Genomic DNA, 16,987 nt, shown 5'->3' with positions numbered 1-16,987 from the left:
CTCCATTATTACAAACAATAATATACCTTTTATTGCAGTGACTAAGAAGCAACTCTCATCTTGAAAGTTCTGAACCATCTAGAAAGAAAAAGGAGATATTAAAATCCCAATTTTGTACCATCTAGGACAGGAGTGGGCAAACTTTTTGGCCTGAAGGCCATATATGGGTGGGGCAATTCCATGAATGTAGGACTGGGGCAGGGAGGGAGTACAGTGTGCAGGAATGGGCTCAGGCCACGGGGTTGGGGTGCAGGAGGGGTGCAGCATGGGGCTTAGTGCAGGGGGTTCAGGCGCTTACCTGGAGCAGCTCCAGGGTGGCAGCGGTGTGCAGCAGGGCTAAGGCAGGCTCCCTGCCTGCCCTGGCCCTGCGCTGCTCCCAGGAACTGCCCACACCACATCCCTGCCACCTCGCAGGAAGAGGGGCAGGGTGGAGACCGAGGGCTCCACCCACTACCATTGCCTGCAGGTACCTCCCCAAAGCTCTCATTGGCCGCAGTTCCCCCTTCCCAGCCAATGGGAGCTGCCAGGGGCTGTGCCTACAGGCAAGAGCAACACACAATGCCCTCTGCCCCCCCAGGGGCTGCAGGGACATGGTGCCGGCCACTTCTGGGAGCAGTGTAGAGCCCGCGGTGCCACTGGGATGGCAATCCCACCAGGGCATCCAAAGCCCTGATAGGCCGCATCCAGCCTGCAGGCCATAGTTTGCCCACCCCTGATCTAGGAGGCCAGCAAGCCAGTTAAGCAATTTGAATGCCAAAGTGATCCATAAATATTTCTAAACAGGCACTCTATGCAACTATTTTCATAATATTTTTCTCAGTATATGTAGTTATAGACAAAACATACTAGTACAACGTACTAGATTTCCCCAAAAGGAGCTACTAAAATGTCTAAGTACAAGCATAATTTATTGATATTTCATTTACAACATCACTACTTAAAGGGCTCCAGCATTATGTGGCTAGGATCTTTGTCTGCATGAACTGCTTAAGTAATTTGCAGCTAACAATAAACCTTGCTACTTGCATACTATGTTTCTTCAATACGTATCTAGACAAGACGACAAATTGCATCTCATAATTAACTGCCTACATAGTAAATCTCATTCCCATAATCTTTCAGTTCTTAAATTACTAATTGTGAGGAAGAGATAAATTACACAAACCAAAGTGTCAGTTAACTCTTCGATTTTTTTTTTTTTACTGTTGCAAGGTAAAGACTTCATATTATTACAATTGATGTACATGCAACATCATGAAAATATTAATGTTCAAATATTATATACTACTGGGACCTTCTCTCAGATCCCTTGTGCCCTAGTCATTACTATACTGCCAGTAATGAATTCTGTACTAGGATAACCACTCACACCATAATCTGGTTAAGCCACATTCTACTCTGAGTTTTATGGAATGTCTTTTTGACCTTTGGGAGTGAAGAAAGGAGAACTTCAATCTTTCGTTCCAGTCACACTGTTGCTATGAAAAACACAAGGTCTAAGTATCAGAAGACATTAAGGGTGTGCTACATACTCTGCAAGAGAAAAAAGCAGTGCTGCTCAGAGAAACCTGCCTAAAGAAAGTGTGGATACAAATGTGTTTTAAAATAAACCACAACTCTTAAAACTTACCAACTTTTAATTTGTAAACTTGTCAGTTTTGAAATAACAATTTATTTTAAGAAACAAATGAAACAATGGAAAAGTTTTTAAAAACAAAAAAATTTCGTTACCTGATCACTAACGAGGATGTGGATACCAGTAGGACCCTGTCTGTAAACCTGATTAATCTGATGCAAAGGAATATTAAACACCAAAGCAAGCTTGCGAGTGACTTCTGAGGCTGCCATTTCTTCTAAGTAGATTGCATGATAAACTAGAAGAAAAAAGCTTTTTACTTTTAATAAGAATTATACTGTCATTGATAATCATTTAGGTGAAAACACATTCCTGTAGGGTTGTAAAATTTACATCCCCCCACTTTAAAGTTCACCTTTTTTGGGTTGGTTTTAAACTGTTCTTGGTCTGCAATACCTTCTTAGAAACTTGAATACCTTTTTCTACAGTGCTGTCCTTTGTTTGGCAAACACTGATTCTTCCCATTCTCTAGTTCATTCATGTGCACAAACAACCATGACTTTTCCTTTAATCTCGTCAGAGTGATCAATTTTCAGCACAGTTCTATGAATAGGGCTAGTTTGCGTTTGTTTTGATACTGAAACCACCTTCAAAGCATCCGTAGGACAAATTTTACAGTATCATGTATAAAATTACCTTTAAAAAATCCATTTTAGTTCTGCTACAAAAATTACTGGAAAACTTTTAAACCATCACATTATCTACCATATTCTATTTTTAAGGCAGATAATAAATTTGGCCTGAGCTACAAGACTGTAATCACTTTGCTTCATGAGTTTTCTTGCAAAGAAAGCTCTCTACCGAGTCCACCCAGATGATTTCCCCCTTCAATTTTATATAACTTGATATGGTAAAAGTGAGGGTGTACAGCAAAATAAACCATGGTCAAAGTTTCTTATTTTCCAAACAGCAGCATGGCTGTGGGCAGTTTAATGCTTGGTTTTGAATGTTACAGATTTATACAATTGTGGGTTCCCAGAGATGAAAATTAAAAAAAAAAAAAAAACTTTATTCCAATGTCACTTAACAACTGATATCAATCTTTGGTCAGATTTGTTGTACATGTTGCTGGGAATGCTCTAATAAATGAAAAGAGGCAGAAGTGTCTAGCAGTTACATATTTGGCTATGCCTTCCCCCCCCTCCTTTTTTCACAGCAATTTTGAACCTTGGATGTGTTAGCCATTATCAAATTTAATGAGGAACTACACTTATCCAAGAGGAAGTTCTAGCTTATTTAACATAGGACATACAGTAGAACCTCAAAGTTACAAACACCTCGGGAACGGAGGTTGTTTGTAACTCTAAACAAAATGTTATGGTGGTTCTTTCAAAAGTTTCACAACTGAACAGTGACTTCATACAGCTTTGAAACTTTACTATGCAGAAAAAATGCTGCTTTCCCTTTATTTTTTTAGTAATTTATGTTTAACACAGTACTGTACTCGCTGCTTTTTTGGGTGTGGGTGGTGTCTGCTGCTGCCTGATAGCGTACTTCTGGTTCCAAATGAGATGTGGTTGATTAGGTAGTTCGTAACTCTGAGGTTCTACTGTACTCCATACAGATACTGCCTCTCTCTGTCCCAGTTTCCTGACTGGGAAACGTTTAAGTGCTGGTATACGATCTTCAGTCAGTCATACCACCTCCTCCTCCCCCTCCCCCCCCAGCCTCACCCCCAATCAGATTTTCTGTGGAAAGTCTCCACTCTCTCCAAAAAGTTGATATAAGTGAAAGAGAAGCGTAGCTTCAGGTAGTTCCAGTGACTAATAATAGAAGCAATGTGGATTTACTTGTTCTTTAATGTGATTGCTCTGTAACGTACTCAGTTACATTCTCAGTAGTGGTGGAAACAGAGCCGTTACCTGCCAGACAAACACTAGCAAGATCACATGCTTTAATATACTCCTCAGCTATTTTTCCTTATCCAAACCACACTAGTTTCATTTCAAGTATATAAAGTCCTATCAGTTTGAAATGGATATGAACATAAGTTCCTTCAATTACAGTTGTACATTCACCTAAAGTGAATTTCTTGGCAGACCACCATGGATCATCTGAATGCTCATTAACTACATTATCCATGCAACAAAAACAAAACCTAAAATTTTTTTTCAAGCCACTTAAAAGCCTAGTTTATATTGAATTTTCTGTTCTTGAAGGTGTGATGTGTACCACCATAGAAGCACATCTACTACTTCTGGCTTAAAGTCTTAGGAGTGTAGTCATCTCTGCAATGCTAAAACTGTGCGTCACCATTAATCCACTTTCCTCTGCATATTCACTTTCTGGATACATTTTTATTGATGCTATGCACATGAGTAAAGCCATAATTCTAGCAGTTTATAAATTAGTCTAAACTATTATATTTCATTGAAAATCTATTCTCAGCTCCTCTTTTTCCTCTCCTCGTGTTTATTTCAAACCTTTTCATTGCTTAGTAAGTTATAAAAAGAGCACTGTATGATCATACCATATATTGCACCATTGCTGTTATCACCATTGGCTGCATCTTGCTGCCTTTCCAGTTGTATGCTCCTCAGTGGCTCCTGGCAGACATAGATTGTTAAACGGGGCCTAACGGACCTGCAATTTACAAAGGATACATATAATTTTAAAAACAAACACACTTGCCCAAAAACGGTATGAAGATTTATATCCATCTTATTTCAGTTTCCTTGCATTAACAATGTATTTAAAATTTCGCCGCTTTACAAGCTATTTAAAAACAAACAAAAAACACCTCATACAAACTGTCACCAGTGGCTTAATCTAATGGTCTAGTCTCAGAACCATTGAGATGCCAGATGCTGGTAAATTTAATTTTAAAAATTAATTCAACAATTTAAAATCAGACACAAGACTTGCTTACAACAGAATCCTGGAACACAGCTACTGAATAGCAATAATTACAGCTCTTATAAAGACAGTATGTTACTAAATATGTATTATCAGTTTCGTTTGTCATTAGAATTCTGTATTTGTTAATTATTTAGCAGCCATGACCTCAAAAAATTTAGGTTCTTTATAGCTCACCTAAATGAGAAGTTTTGTCTCTTGGCAACAAACCCATCCGTCTTCAAGAAATCAGTACTGCCCAACTGCATTGCTACCAGTCTTACAGTCTACCTTTGAACTCATCAGTGCCTGCATCATATCTGTAGCCTGCCCTGAAGGTGTACACAAAACAGTCTTCTTTTGAGCACATTACTGCCAACTCCTGAGACAGCTAAACAGGCATATGCCACCCTAATTCTCAATTCATATCTCCCAAATCCCTATTCTAAGAAAGGCACATTACTGTGATTGGACAAAAACACTTAAATGTAAACTTGGCATTTTACCTGGATTTCAGTGCATTATATAGCCGAATACCATCGGCTGGACCACAAATTTGTACCAGGTCCTCTCTTGTCAGCTTTAATAAATCAGCACCTGGAGAAATTCAGAAGAGCAGGATTTAGCTAGTTTCTTTTAGGACAAGGAAGCTCAAAAGAATCCAATATTCATTAAAAACAAGTTACAAAATTGGCCCTTGAAAAACAATGCAACACTGAAAGATAAACATCAACAGTAAAGACTAAGATGATTTTGATAACACTGCAAAACACACAACAAATAATTACCTGATTTTCAGAGAAAGTAGCACCCCTAGCTCCAGCTTAATTCAGCACCCTTGAAAATCAGGTAATATGACTGCAAAACGTCACCGGTTTTAGTAAAAATGGTTTTAAAATACTAGACTGCTCTATAGATAAATCATAGTTTAACTGGCTTAAGAAAAGGTTAAGAGATTTACACCTGGGCTAATGTTTCAGTCAGATGCAAAATGGAGGAAAAAATACACCAGTAGAAGTATTGTTTTATCGCGGCCTGCTGATCCTTGTATTGTAGTATAGCTTTTGTGATACCATTTATTTTAGACTGTGTGCACTGAAAATGCTCTGGTTACATTGCTGTTCACTAGAAACATTATGCATATCAGAAAATTTGGATGAAAAAGAAGTTCCTCTGACACCCACCACAGTCGCTAGATGTCCATATGTTAACTGTATCAAGAACCTCAGAGAGTAGGGCTTCAGCATATATTTACCAAATTCTGGCAACATGTAATGAATGCTATATCACAAGATCAGCTGCTGTCTACTTTACCTCCAACCTTTTCTAATTTGAGTCAGTTACCAAAGAACAGTCTCACAAATGGTATCAAGAATCCACATTTACAGAGGAATAACTATTTCTACCATCTGCCAACCAATAAAAAGACCACAATGTTAAGTGCAGTTCTACTCTGAAAAATGATTATGCAAAAATGACACCTTCCTAATAGACACAGCTGCATCCTAGGGTGTATTCAGAGTCAGATCATCTTACATGACAATTCCCCCCCCTCCCCATTTTTTAATCCTATTAGCCTTGCAGAGCCAACACAGCAGTAACATAACATGTTCAATTCCATTTCTTTCTTGGGCAACAGAACTGTGTATTGAATTTGATTTTAAGGCCTAGGTCTCTCTGCAAATCTACTGAAGAAGAGGTTACACAAATGTCACTGAGGGCATAGTCTGAAAATTCAGCTCCAGCTTGGCAGAGGTACTTCAGGGTCTTGATGTGTAGTGGAGAAGATGGTGCAGAAAGGTCTACATTTATTAGACACTGGGGATTTTTTTAGCCAAGGGAAGCTATAAGATGGAGCCACTCCTTCTGTAATCAAAATGGAACCAGACTGATGGCACAAAATAAATGAGGTTTTGACTGAGTTTTTAAACTAGGAGCTTGGGGGAAGAGGACAGGAGCCGAGCAGTACAGGGACATCTTTCAAAGATATCAGTAATTATAAGGAATAGTACTATGTAGCCAATAAAGGGTAGCACAAAATGCAACTGATCTAGAAGAGGGACAGGAAAACCAGAGGAAACTTTGGAGAAATAATAATAGAATAATAATAAAAACAAAATGTCAAAAAACCCAAAAACCCACAACCACCTTACAAGTGTTTATGTACAAATGAGAAGCTAAAAAAGCAAAAGTAAGTCACCTAGAATTCCTCAGAACAAAAGACGATTCTGATATAATAGATATTAGGGATGTGGAATGACAAAAGTTAGTGGAATACTGTAATACCTGGCTATAAACTATGTAAGACAGACTAGGCCAATTAGGTAGAGTAGTAGTCTTGCATCTTAAGGATTCCATAGAGTCTAGTGAGATAATCATTCTAAGTGAGAGGACCATGCATTTGAATTTGTATTGATATGAAATCCTAAGCTTTAAGAATGTAAATAAATTAGTACAGCTATGTTACTGGCCTCTGGATCAAAAAAGGAAACCTAATGCAGAATGTTGAGAGAACACAGAGGCAGCAAAACCTAAAAAAATAATAAAGTGAGAGTTCAGCTATTCACATATAAACTAAATGGCACAATGGGGCAAAGTTTAGAGAAACACTTTCAACATTTTAAGCGATTGCTTATTTCTGGAACGCAAGAGGAGACGCTATTCTCAATTTACTCTCAAACAACACACAAGAGTTAGTTCGAAAGTGTCATTAGCTGTGCTGCTAAGTAATAGAGTGATCACAATAGAATTAGAGTCAAAATTCTAGGGGGATGCAAGATACCAAAAAGTGACACACTGACAGTTTCAGAAAGACCGATTTTAATAGACTGAGAGTAGTCAAAAAGTCCCTAAAGGCAAAACTTAAAGAAAGTAAAATCCTTAGAAGTGGCATGCATACTAAAGAAAACAATAGACTCGGACGACCTGCATGCCACTGAACAAAAAGGGAACTCAGGCAGTAAAGTGTAAAGCAGCATGGTGAAATGATAAGGTTAATGAAGTTACTTGAACCAAAACAGCTATCCTTCAAAATTTGGAAATTTGACACTAGTCAGACAGCAGCATAAATTATAGCAGGCAAGAAGAGCCAAAATGGATTTCAAAGAGCAAATAGCTAAATATGTAAAAACAAACACAAAGTTTAGTACATCAGAAGCAGAAAGATTGCAAAAGAATCAGTGAGGTCTGCTAGATCACTACAGACTAAAGGGAACAAGAAGGCATATACGAGTCAGAGACCACCAGAGAAGAAAGGCATCCAGCAACAAGCCTGGGTTAATTTTTTCTCTGGAATAGAAGTTCGTGCATTTGGTATTGTCTTCTGTGAACAATGAGGGGTTCTTAATTGATGGAATATGAGATCTAAAACATACTTCAGCTAGCACTCATATCTGACCACTGCATGCCTCCATAAAATGTCTCCCAGGTTGAGGACGACCTCTGGGAGGTGTATAGACAATGGGATAATTCTGTGGTGATGGCACTGTTTCTAGAGCCTGATGGCTTCCTGGTAGAGAGGGGATTACCACATTCCTCCCTGTTTTTAATATAGTGCATAGCAGACATGTCTGTGAGGATTGGTACCATGGAATTCCAAAGGAGGACAGGAACACTATGCAGGCTAGACTGATGGCCCTCAGCTTCAAGATGGTCAAATATAATCACAGATCCTGGACCCGTGTGTCTTGGACCTGCAGGTGGTTCATGAGGCCATCCCACCCTGTCCCTGGATTGTTTGTGATAAATGTCAGTCAGGGAGGGGACAGAGTCAGATCCTTTTTTGTATGTTCACTGGATCCAGCCACATCAGCTCTTGTAGGATGTGGGACAGGACTGTGACTTTTTTGTTCATGTAGTGTCCAGACAGGGCATACACAGACCTTAGGCACAGTTGTAAGGGCTGAAGATGAATTCTGGCATGCAGTGTTACATATATACCTGGCAACATATGGCCTAAGATCTCCAGACATGCACACACAATCATAGTTGGGTTTGACTACAGGTAGTTTACCATCAACTGGTGACACTGGACTCTGCTCTATGGCAGGTAGACTGACTAATAGGGAGTTGATCACAGCTCCTATAAACCCTCTCATCTGAGATGTTGTTGGGGATTATTTCTCATTACTCATGTGGAGTTCTAGTTGGGGGAACAGAGAGAAAACTTATCCAAGGCTGTTGCACTCTCCTGTTGGGATCTGCATCTGATCAGCCTGACATCCAAGTAAGGATAGACATGGATTCCCTCGCCTCAAATATGTTCCTACTACTGCCTTGCACTCTAGCTGCCACGAAGACACTGAAGGGCCATGGTGTCTGTATTTGTTGAGTCTCCTCAGGTCTAAGGTAAGAAGGAGAAGGTCTTCATCCTCTTTGGAATTAGGAAATACTGAGAGTAGAAGCCTCTTCCCTTGCATTCCTTTGGAACCTCCTCTATGGTTCCTAAAAGCAATGAGGCCACCTCTGATTGCATGAGAGGGGCAGAGAAGTGGTGGGTGGAGTCAAGAGTGGAATTAGATGGGGTAGCCATGGAAAGGATCTCTGACACCCATCTGTCCGATATAATGGCAGACCATGCCCAGTGGAACAGGGACGGTGGCTTTGGAAGGTAGTTTGACCTTCATTTGACCAGTTCTGATGTGGTTCCCAGTTGTGCAATCAAATTTGCTGGCATGTCATGGGAGTGGTGCGCATTGCTGAAGAGGAAGAAGGTTGGCGCCCCCCTCTGTCATACCGTGGTATTTTCTGTGCCTGGTATTCAGGATGCCTGTGCTGGTATGCAGGCATCCAAGGCCTCATCTGCAGGTGAGGACTGTATGGCTTGTGATATGGGGATGTATGGCTTGTGATATTCCCCAGGGAATTTAAGGTGGCCTTTGAGTCTTAATGAGTACAGAGCAGTCTGCTGGCTAACGGGCTCTGTGCCCACAAAGGTTAAGCCTTCATTGTGACTTTTACCTCTCTCGGGATACCCAATACTTGGAGCCACAAAGTTCTGCACATCACTGTGGTTACCACAGATCTCACCACAGTGCTGGAGATGTTCATTGTTACTTGGTGTGTCATCCAGGCTACCAGTTGACACAACCTCAACCCTTGATTATGTTTCTTACCACCTCTCTGGCATCTTGTGGAGCACTGGAAGAAGGGGGGGGGGGGTCACCTTGTACTACGTTAAGAAGTTATATTAGGCCAGTAAGACCTGGCAGTTGGCTGCATGCAATTGTAGAGAGAGGCAGAAAAGTGAGACTTTCTCCCAAAGAGGTCAAGCCTTTTCAAGTCCAGGTCTTGGATGGTACTCTTGCTCAACTCAGATTTTTTCCTGTACCACGAACAGAACTAAGAAGCCTGGGTTGGGGTGAGTACAGAAATACTCAAACCTTGTTAAAGGTATTTGGTACCTCTTCTCAACCTGTTTCATGGTGGGCATTATTGTGGCTGGCACCTGCCACAGGGCCTGGTTGGATCAAGCAGCCCCTTCTTTCTTGGGATGGTAATATTATCCAGGCCAAGAACTGATAAGATGTCATATAATTTGGTATTTCTCTTCTACCACTGCTGTCTCTATCTCCAGAGGGAGTGCCTAGAACGCTTTAAAGTCATCAGGCATTGGTACCAATGCCAAGGATACTGCCTTTTCAGGAGATGAAGCTAAGAGGTTCCGTAGGTGGCAATATGGGGTGCTGGTGTTGCTCTACCCTAGGATCTGGTTCCTCCCAATATTCCAGCATACATGGTCTAGCCAGAGATGCTGACTGGGAACGTGACCTCTTCCTCTATTACAGTGAAGACCGGTTCCCCAATGCCTGAGATGGTGGCATTACTGTTGACTCTTGGGCATTGACCAGTCCACTGCCAGTCTTGTGGTGGTGGCTGATCCCTGTAGGGGATTTTGGCAAGCCACTCCATGGTATTGACCTCCATTCTGAGGAGAAGGGGTTCTCAGCTTGAAGATGGGGAGAATGTATGCTCAGGTTATAGTGAGGAGGAGACGACCTCCTCTACGAGCAACAACGACTTACATGGCACTCTCAGTACCACGGTCTGTACCAGTAGCAGCAGGTGCTTCGGCACTGGTGGTTTTTCCAAGTCTACCTTGGGCTCGTTCACCGTGGTTGGTGTTGATGCTGAGGGGGTAGGTCCTGGAGCCAGGGTCAGTGCTGGTGTGGTCTTGGGTGCCATAGGCTGCTCCATTTCCCTAGCCCTCAATGCAATGCAAGACCTGGTGGATTTCTCTGCAGAGGCTTTGCATTACTGTCTTTATGGGAGGACACCAAAAGTTCTGTCTGGAGTCTCTACCACTATGGTTTAAGCAACCTGTTGGTGCTAGACTTTGACGCTGTAGTTGGTGGTCCCTGTTTTGATGCTGATATGTGCTTTGGTGCCATAGCAGCTGTGCCCTGTTTCTTTTGTGGTGCTGTTTTGTTCACACTGGTATCTTGTCTGCTGCAGAGGGTGCTGAATGAGCCTGGTTTGTCCTCTAGCAGGATTTGGAACTCTTCTCCTCAGGCCCTAAGACAGACCTTTATGGATTGTTCTGGAAAGTGGCATTTGAACCTTGTGTTTTATGACTTAACATAATCTAGCAAGAAACATCAGGCACATTGAACATCTTCTTGGTATGTGTGATTCTCCAAGGCAGAAGAGACACCTACTGCATTAAATCTTTTAGGGGGACTAGTCCAGCGCAGCATGAACAGGGCTTGAAGCCTGCAGGTTTCAAGTCTGTCATGTTAAGGAGCTCTTTAGAGGGCGGGTTGACCTCCAATAATCTCCAATATCCCAGCAGTTGAAGAGGAAGATAATCAAAGGAGTTCTGAAGAAGTTCACAAGATTTGAAGAAGGCTGAGCCACATCTATGGTCAGACATTCACCATGTTCCATTTTGCTGCCACGGGTGGTAAGAACGGACTGGCTATTCCATTCTTTATGCGCTCAGATGGGAGCATGGTGTGGCACAGGGTGTACATGAAGCCCCAACAGACACTGCTACTCAAGAAATTCCAGTCACATGCATGTCTACAGTGGGATCTACACTGACACATGCTCTAAGAACAAGGGAGATTTCAATAAAATGGAGAAGTAGGAAATTCAAAAGCAATAAAAAAAAATACTTCTTCACACACCATATGAAACTAGAACTCACTGCTACATTGTGTTGTTGAAGCCAAAAATATTAACATTCAAAAAGTGATCAGCTATACATATGAAGAATAATAATATCCAGAGTTGTTTTAGTTAATGCTAACAAATTTTGGGAAGAGATTAAGCCTCATGCTTTAGGGCTTAAACCAATCTGTAACTACTAGGAATTAGGAAGAGACCTAACTGGGGAGAAGAAGGGCCTACATTATCTTGCACCTTCCTCTGAAGAACATGGTGCTGACCAATGTTAGAGACAGGACACTGACCACGGATCTAATCCAGTGTGTCAATTCATTTTCTTCCTAAATAAGGAGTGAATCATCATTTAATTGAGTCTGTGAACCATTATTACTGGTGGTAATGCAGAAGAAAGAACCCAGTTTCACTTTCAGTGTCAGGTTGAGTTTGTAGAGCTGGCAGTTAAAGGCAGTTTTTCCCCTGTAAACTGAATGTTTGGCCTAGAAATCAGAAAGACAGTAACTATTCAACCCCATTTTTACAGAGTAATTTTTCAGAGAAGACTCTCACTCAAAACTTGAGGGAAAACTCTAAATAGACATTAAAAAAAAATACCTGAGAAATTTGAAAAAAGCCTTGTATAGGTAGAGAACCTATGTTTGAGTAACCACTGCTGAGTTTCCTGGATTGTGGCTGAAGGATGAAGTTGCTGTGAGAAACAGGGTTGAAGACGACAATTTTGACGTTAATTTTTTTTTAATAAAACAAATAAAATCAACTACTTTTTTACATTATTAAAAACAATTAAGTATCTAATTTCCTTTCATCAGAACACAGCAATAATTAAATCAGTATGAATCGCCTCCACTTCACCGATTATTCAGCAATTAGGTACAAGGTTTGCATTGTGTAATGAAGACCGAACAGGAAACTAGATACTCACATCTCCAGACCCTTGAGAAGTTCCATCTCCTTGATGATTTGGGGAGGAAGAATTGCTATGGTGGAGAGGTGGAACAAAAATAATGATATTACTGGATTTTTAAAAGTTAAGAGAATAAAACCATTCAAGCATTATTGATAAAAGTAACCTTCAATTTCCAAAATGATAAAAAAAAATCCCTATTTTATGGCAGCAGCATGATTCCTAGGTTAAAGACCACTTAGGGAATAAACTGGTCTGGTGGAGATATGCTGTAAGAAAGAGGAATATCATCACTTAGACTGTGCAAATCACTTGGTTCCTAATCTAATCCCTGCTAGTCAACTGAAAAAGCAGCACCCATAATAAACTCACACATCCAACCATCTATCTTAAAAGGAAGAAATGAATAGTGGTCACAGGATTGAAGAGGTAAGAGAGGTGCTGTCCATCCTCTGATGCACAGGTCAGTCACAAAAAAGGTAGAGATGCCAGGATCAGCTTTCTGAACACCCTGAAAAAAATTAGTGGTTCTCCTGAATGTTGCATTAGTGACAGTAAATTACACCAATACTTTACATTTATATAGCACCTTTCAACCCAGTTGCTTGTATTTTATACATATGGCACCACTGCAGAGGCCTCTGACAAGGAGGGCATCAGTCAACCAGAGCAAAACATGAGATAGAATAGTAGGCTAACCTCTACTCTTACATAACATTCAGCTCAGATAGGTTCCGTTTTTAAAGTCTAATCTGAAAGACTGATATAGATACTGGCCTGGAGTTCTATTCTGAGGCTTAGACTTAAGGATGTGCCAACCATACCAAAATGTGAAACACATGTCTACAAGACAAATGAAATATTTAAAACCTGATATTTAGATTACTAAGCAATCGTTTCCAGCAGAGCCTATAGGTTTCAGAGCTAACCTGTGTACTTTTTAAAGCTTTTCTCTGCAGAAAATGCTTCTGTCAAACATTCTTCTCCCCCCCCAACACCCCCATTAGGCCAGGTCTGAAGGGTAAAATCTGTAATCTGTCACTGTCATGGCGTCTCCTTCCCAAATACCATCATAAGCAAAGAGATGCATATTAAATGTTTTCTGTAAGTGCTTCAACTACAGCACCTACTACCAGTAAGCCACCACCCTTGAAGATAAAAAAGTAGAAAGACAAAAGAAAAACATGGAGAGAAAGACAACACTCTTGATCATAAATCTTCCCCTAGGTCCCTCATCTTTAGTTGTGCTATCTCACCTGACTCCCCTTGGTTTAAATGAAGGAAGGAAGATTGATTAACTACTTAGCAGCTATTCCTGGTATTTCACTTTGAATTTCTTAGATTAGATTTACTGTAATATCCCCCTTCTCTTACAGGAATTAGTTATAGTGGTACAAGCACTTTTATACCAATATTACTGTCCACACGAGAGGGGGTTGTACTGCTATAACTTCACTGATACAGTTTAAGTGGTCCGACTTTCATGTAGATAAGGCCTTAGCAAGTACTTTTCCTTTTAACTGGGATATTTACTATTAATTGTGCTAGGGTCAATAAATTAAAGTTTCCAGCAGTGGATACTGAGGAGGGAAAATATGATTCCTGGGGTTGGAGGAATAATTTTACAATTGAAAAAAAATGCCAAAAGTATCGGAGTTCTGAAAAATGTTGGCCACAGTTTTACATTCCCCCCCCCCCCCCTTGCAGCTTAATTTTGGGGACGGGTAATCAAGCTTTCATATTTATATATGATCTACATTCAAATTAAAGGAAAATGCTTTAAGCATAAGATTGATTTTTTTAAAAATACCTCAGATTAAACTACAGAAAAGAAACTTACCTGTCTGGGACACTGTAGGTACTATGTTGAGCAGAGGTAAAAGTTGGTGTTGGGGTAGGGCTGTTGTTTACAAATGCTGTAGGAGTATCAGGCCATGGTGAGCACTGATGATACAGAAAAGAATTAAACAATACATTTATCCTAAAACCTATGTCACTTTGGCATGTAGTCTTACACTCAAAAGCCCTAAATTCACTCTTGTAGAATTTTAACCTTAATTTTAATTAAGTTTCCTCCACCCCACTTGTTCCATGCATCTATCTGATCCTGACCAGGAATTTTAACTAAAACAAAGCTTTTTTTTTTTTTTCCCTGTTCCATGAAGGAAATTCCTATTTATTAACAACTTGATTATTGCTTTCTAATGACACAATGAAGGTGGTGATGATGGAGCTGATGGAAGGACTGCAGAGATTATTCAGTTAATAAAAAAATTTTTTTAAAATGAACACATCTGAAATCTGCACAAAACAACCCCAGTCGGCTGCAAATGGCTACAGAAGGTTCAGGAATAGTGAGTATAAGCAAAGCGGAGAAACTAGATTTCAAAATGGCACTCAGTCAATAAGCTTAAAATGTGCCTACCCTGACAGTGCTTACATCAGCTGTTACTCTGAGATGTCTAGCAGTATTTCTTTTTCAGACTATCATTCTTTGGACTGAAATTTAAAAGTTATTTAGTATATGACTAAATTGATGCCCCCATGCAGTTTTGCTTTCTCTTAAGTTTCATGCTAAGCTGGGAGTTTCATTCATGAAGTAACTCATCACAAGCATTTACTGATAAACCCACTGTCAAGTTAGGTCAATTTTTTAAAAAAATCTACCAGCCAGGATAAAGGCCCTTTAAAATTACACTGGTTTTAGTGCTCCAAATGCTTTATCATAATCTATTAAAAATTAAATTAATTTTTAAAAAAGATTTAGGTTTTAATAAAGAAACGTGCAAGGACAAATGGATAAACTCTAAAACAAGCAGCCAAAGAGAGATTAAATGAACTGAAGGTCAAGACCATGCTAGACATGCCAACACAGGTTTCTGATACACTCTCCAAGATTGTCTGTTAACCCAAATATCAGCTAAAGTTTCTCTAAGGCAGTTTTTAAAGCTATTTGTTGAGAAGCAAGAGCTAAACAGTGAGTCCCAGAATTTAACAGGAGTCTACACTTCAAAATGGAAGATTCAGTGAACTTGAAATGCCTCATAGGTTTGAGTACTGAAAGGTCCTTTTATCGACTAGGAACCACAATAACATGAGAAAAATCTTATGCTGCCTGCACATTTTTTTGACATGCTTATTAATGGTTTTGTACGAGAAGTCTGGCTTTCACTTGCCAGCAATGGGTACACCAAAAATCCTAAAACCGGCTAACGTTCCTAGAGACACTGGCTTGGGGCCTCAAAAGCTGGAAAACTTGGAAATCGCATATAAAGTGGACTCACTCTAGAGGTGGATTTGTGATCTTATCATTTTATTAATACAAAGAATGTCACATTGTTACCGTGTACAGATATAGCCAATGCTGGCATACTAGACTGCGACTTCACTCATACTAAACATGATCGTTCACTGTTACCCAGTACTCCCCCACCCATTCTGTCATATCTACCTGACGCCTCTCATCATAAACTAAGACTCTAAGCTCTCAGGGACAAGGACTCCATTATATGCGTGTACAGTACCTAACACAATGGGGCTTTGATCTCTAATGGTGAGCTCTAGGTACGACCACAATACAAATAATAAAACTAACGAGCCATCTATTTCTCTAGCACTAAGAGGAAAGTTTAGAGGGTGGAAGGTTTCTGACATCCCTAAAACATCACACGGCCAGGATACTACCTCCTGCCTGTGCTCTAGTGAGGCAATTTTCTGTATATACTTACCACTGGGACATTGTCTTTTGAACGGTTTTGATTTTAATACAGCTTATAGTGAATTTCTTCAGTTAAAGCTGCCAAAGATTTTTTAATTTTAACTTTTTAGCATTTACACCAAATCAGAATACCCTGAGACTCTGGAGTTCTGGAAGTAACACTGCACAGTGGGCTTTTGACTAACTTTAAGGAGAAATAAAAAAACCACTCAGTTCAGTTGGGACAGTGGGGTAATTTCCTTTGAAGATTCTCAAATTCTCATCCTCCAAAGTCCAAGAGACTCCACTACAAATAAGACAAGAATTACATCTGTCTTACTCTTTGGCTGCTTTCCTGAAGAGTTATTGTTCAAAAAACCTGAATTTTCTGACACCATAATTTGTGATAAAATACTATATGATAGGGCCCTACCAAATTCGTGGTCCATTTTGGTCAATTTCAGGGCCACAGGATTTTAAAAATCTAAAATTTCATGATTTCAGCTCTTTAAATCTGAAATTTCATAGTGTGGTAATTGTAGGGATCCTGACCCAAAAAGGAGTTATGGAGGCAGGGTGGTGGTGGTGGTGGGGGGGTGTTGCAAAGTATTGTAGGGGGGATTGCAGTACTGCCACCCTTACTTCTGTGCTGCTGCTGGCGGCGGTGCTACCTTCAGAGTTGGGTCCTCAGTCAGCAGTTGCCACTCTCCAGCCACTCAGCTCTGAAGGCAGTAGCACAGAAGTAAAGATTATATGTATGGTATTGCCACACTTACTTCTGCGCTGCTGC

General features: G+C 40.2%; 2 protein-coding genes across 9 annotated transcripts in view; one reads left to right on the top strand and one right to left on the bottom strand.

The window, feature by feature from the left end:
* Nucleotides 1-15,742, top strand: part of FBXL2 (F-box and leucine rich repeat protein 2) — a 193,916-nt gene extending 178,174 nt beyond the window's left edge. The window contains exon 17 of the transcript XR_012157458.1: nt 14,719-15,742. The gene's annotated coding sequence lies outside the window, so the exon portion shown is untranslated. The remainder of the gene's footprint in view (nt 1-14,718) is intronic.
* UBP1 (upstream binding protein 1) overlaps nt 1-16,987 on the bottom strand; it is a 59,792-nt gene that overhangs the window by 2,595 nt on the left and 40,210 nt on the right. For 4 of the 8 annotated variants that reach the window (XM_073333079.1, XM_073333081.1, XM_073333082.1 and 1 more), the window contains 7 exons: nt 14,341-14,444; nt 12,519-12,573; nt 12,191-12,284; nt 4,978-5,068; nt 4,107-4,219; nt 1,732-1,874; nt 27-78 (listed from right to left, as the gene is read on the bottom strand). In XM_073333079.1, coding sequence (XP_073189180.1) covers nt 27-78; nt 1,732-1,874; nt 4,107-4,219; nt 4,978-5,068; nt 12,191-12,284; nt 12,519-12,573; nt 14,341-14,444 — 652 coding nt within the window. The other 4 variants (XM_073333080.1, XR_012157460.1, XM_073333078.1 and 1 more) reach the window with 4 other exon arrangements.

This window comes from Lepidochelys kempii, chromosome 2 (genome assembly GCF_965140265.1).
Source record: "Lepidochelys kempii isolate rLepKem1 chromosome 2, rLepKem1.hap2, whole genome shotgun sequence".
NCBI classification, from domain to species: domain Eukaryota; kingdom Metazoa; phylum Chordata; order Testudines; family Cheloniidae; genus Lepidochelys; species Lepidochelys kempii.
This window is presented reverse-complemented; position numbering and strand designations above follow the sequence as displayed.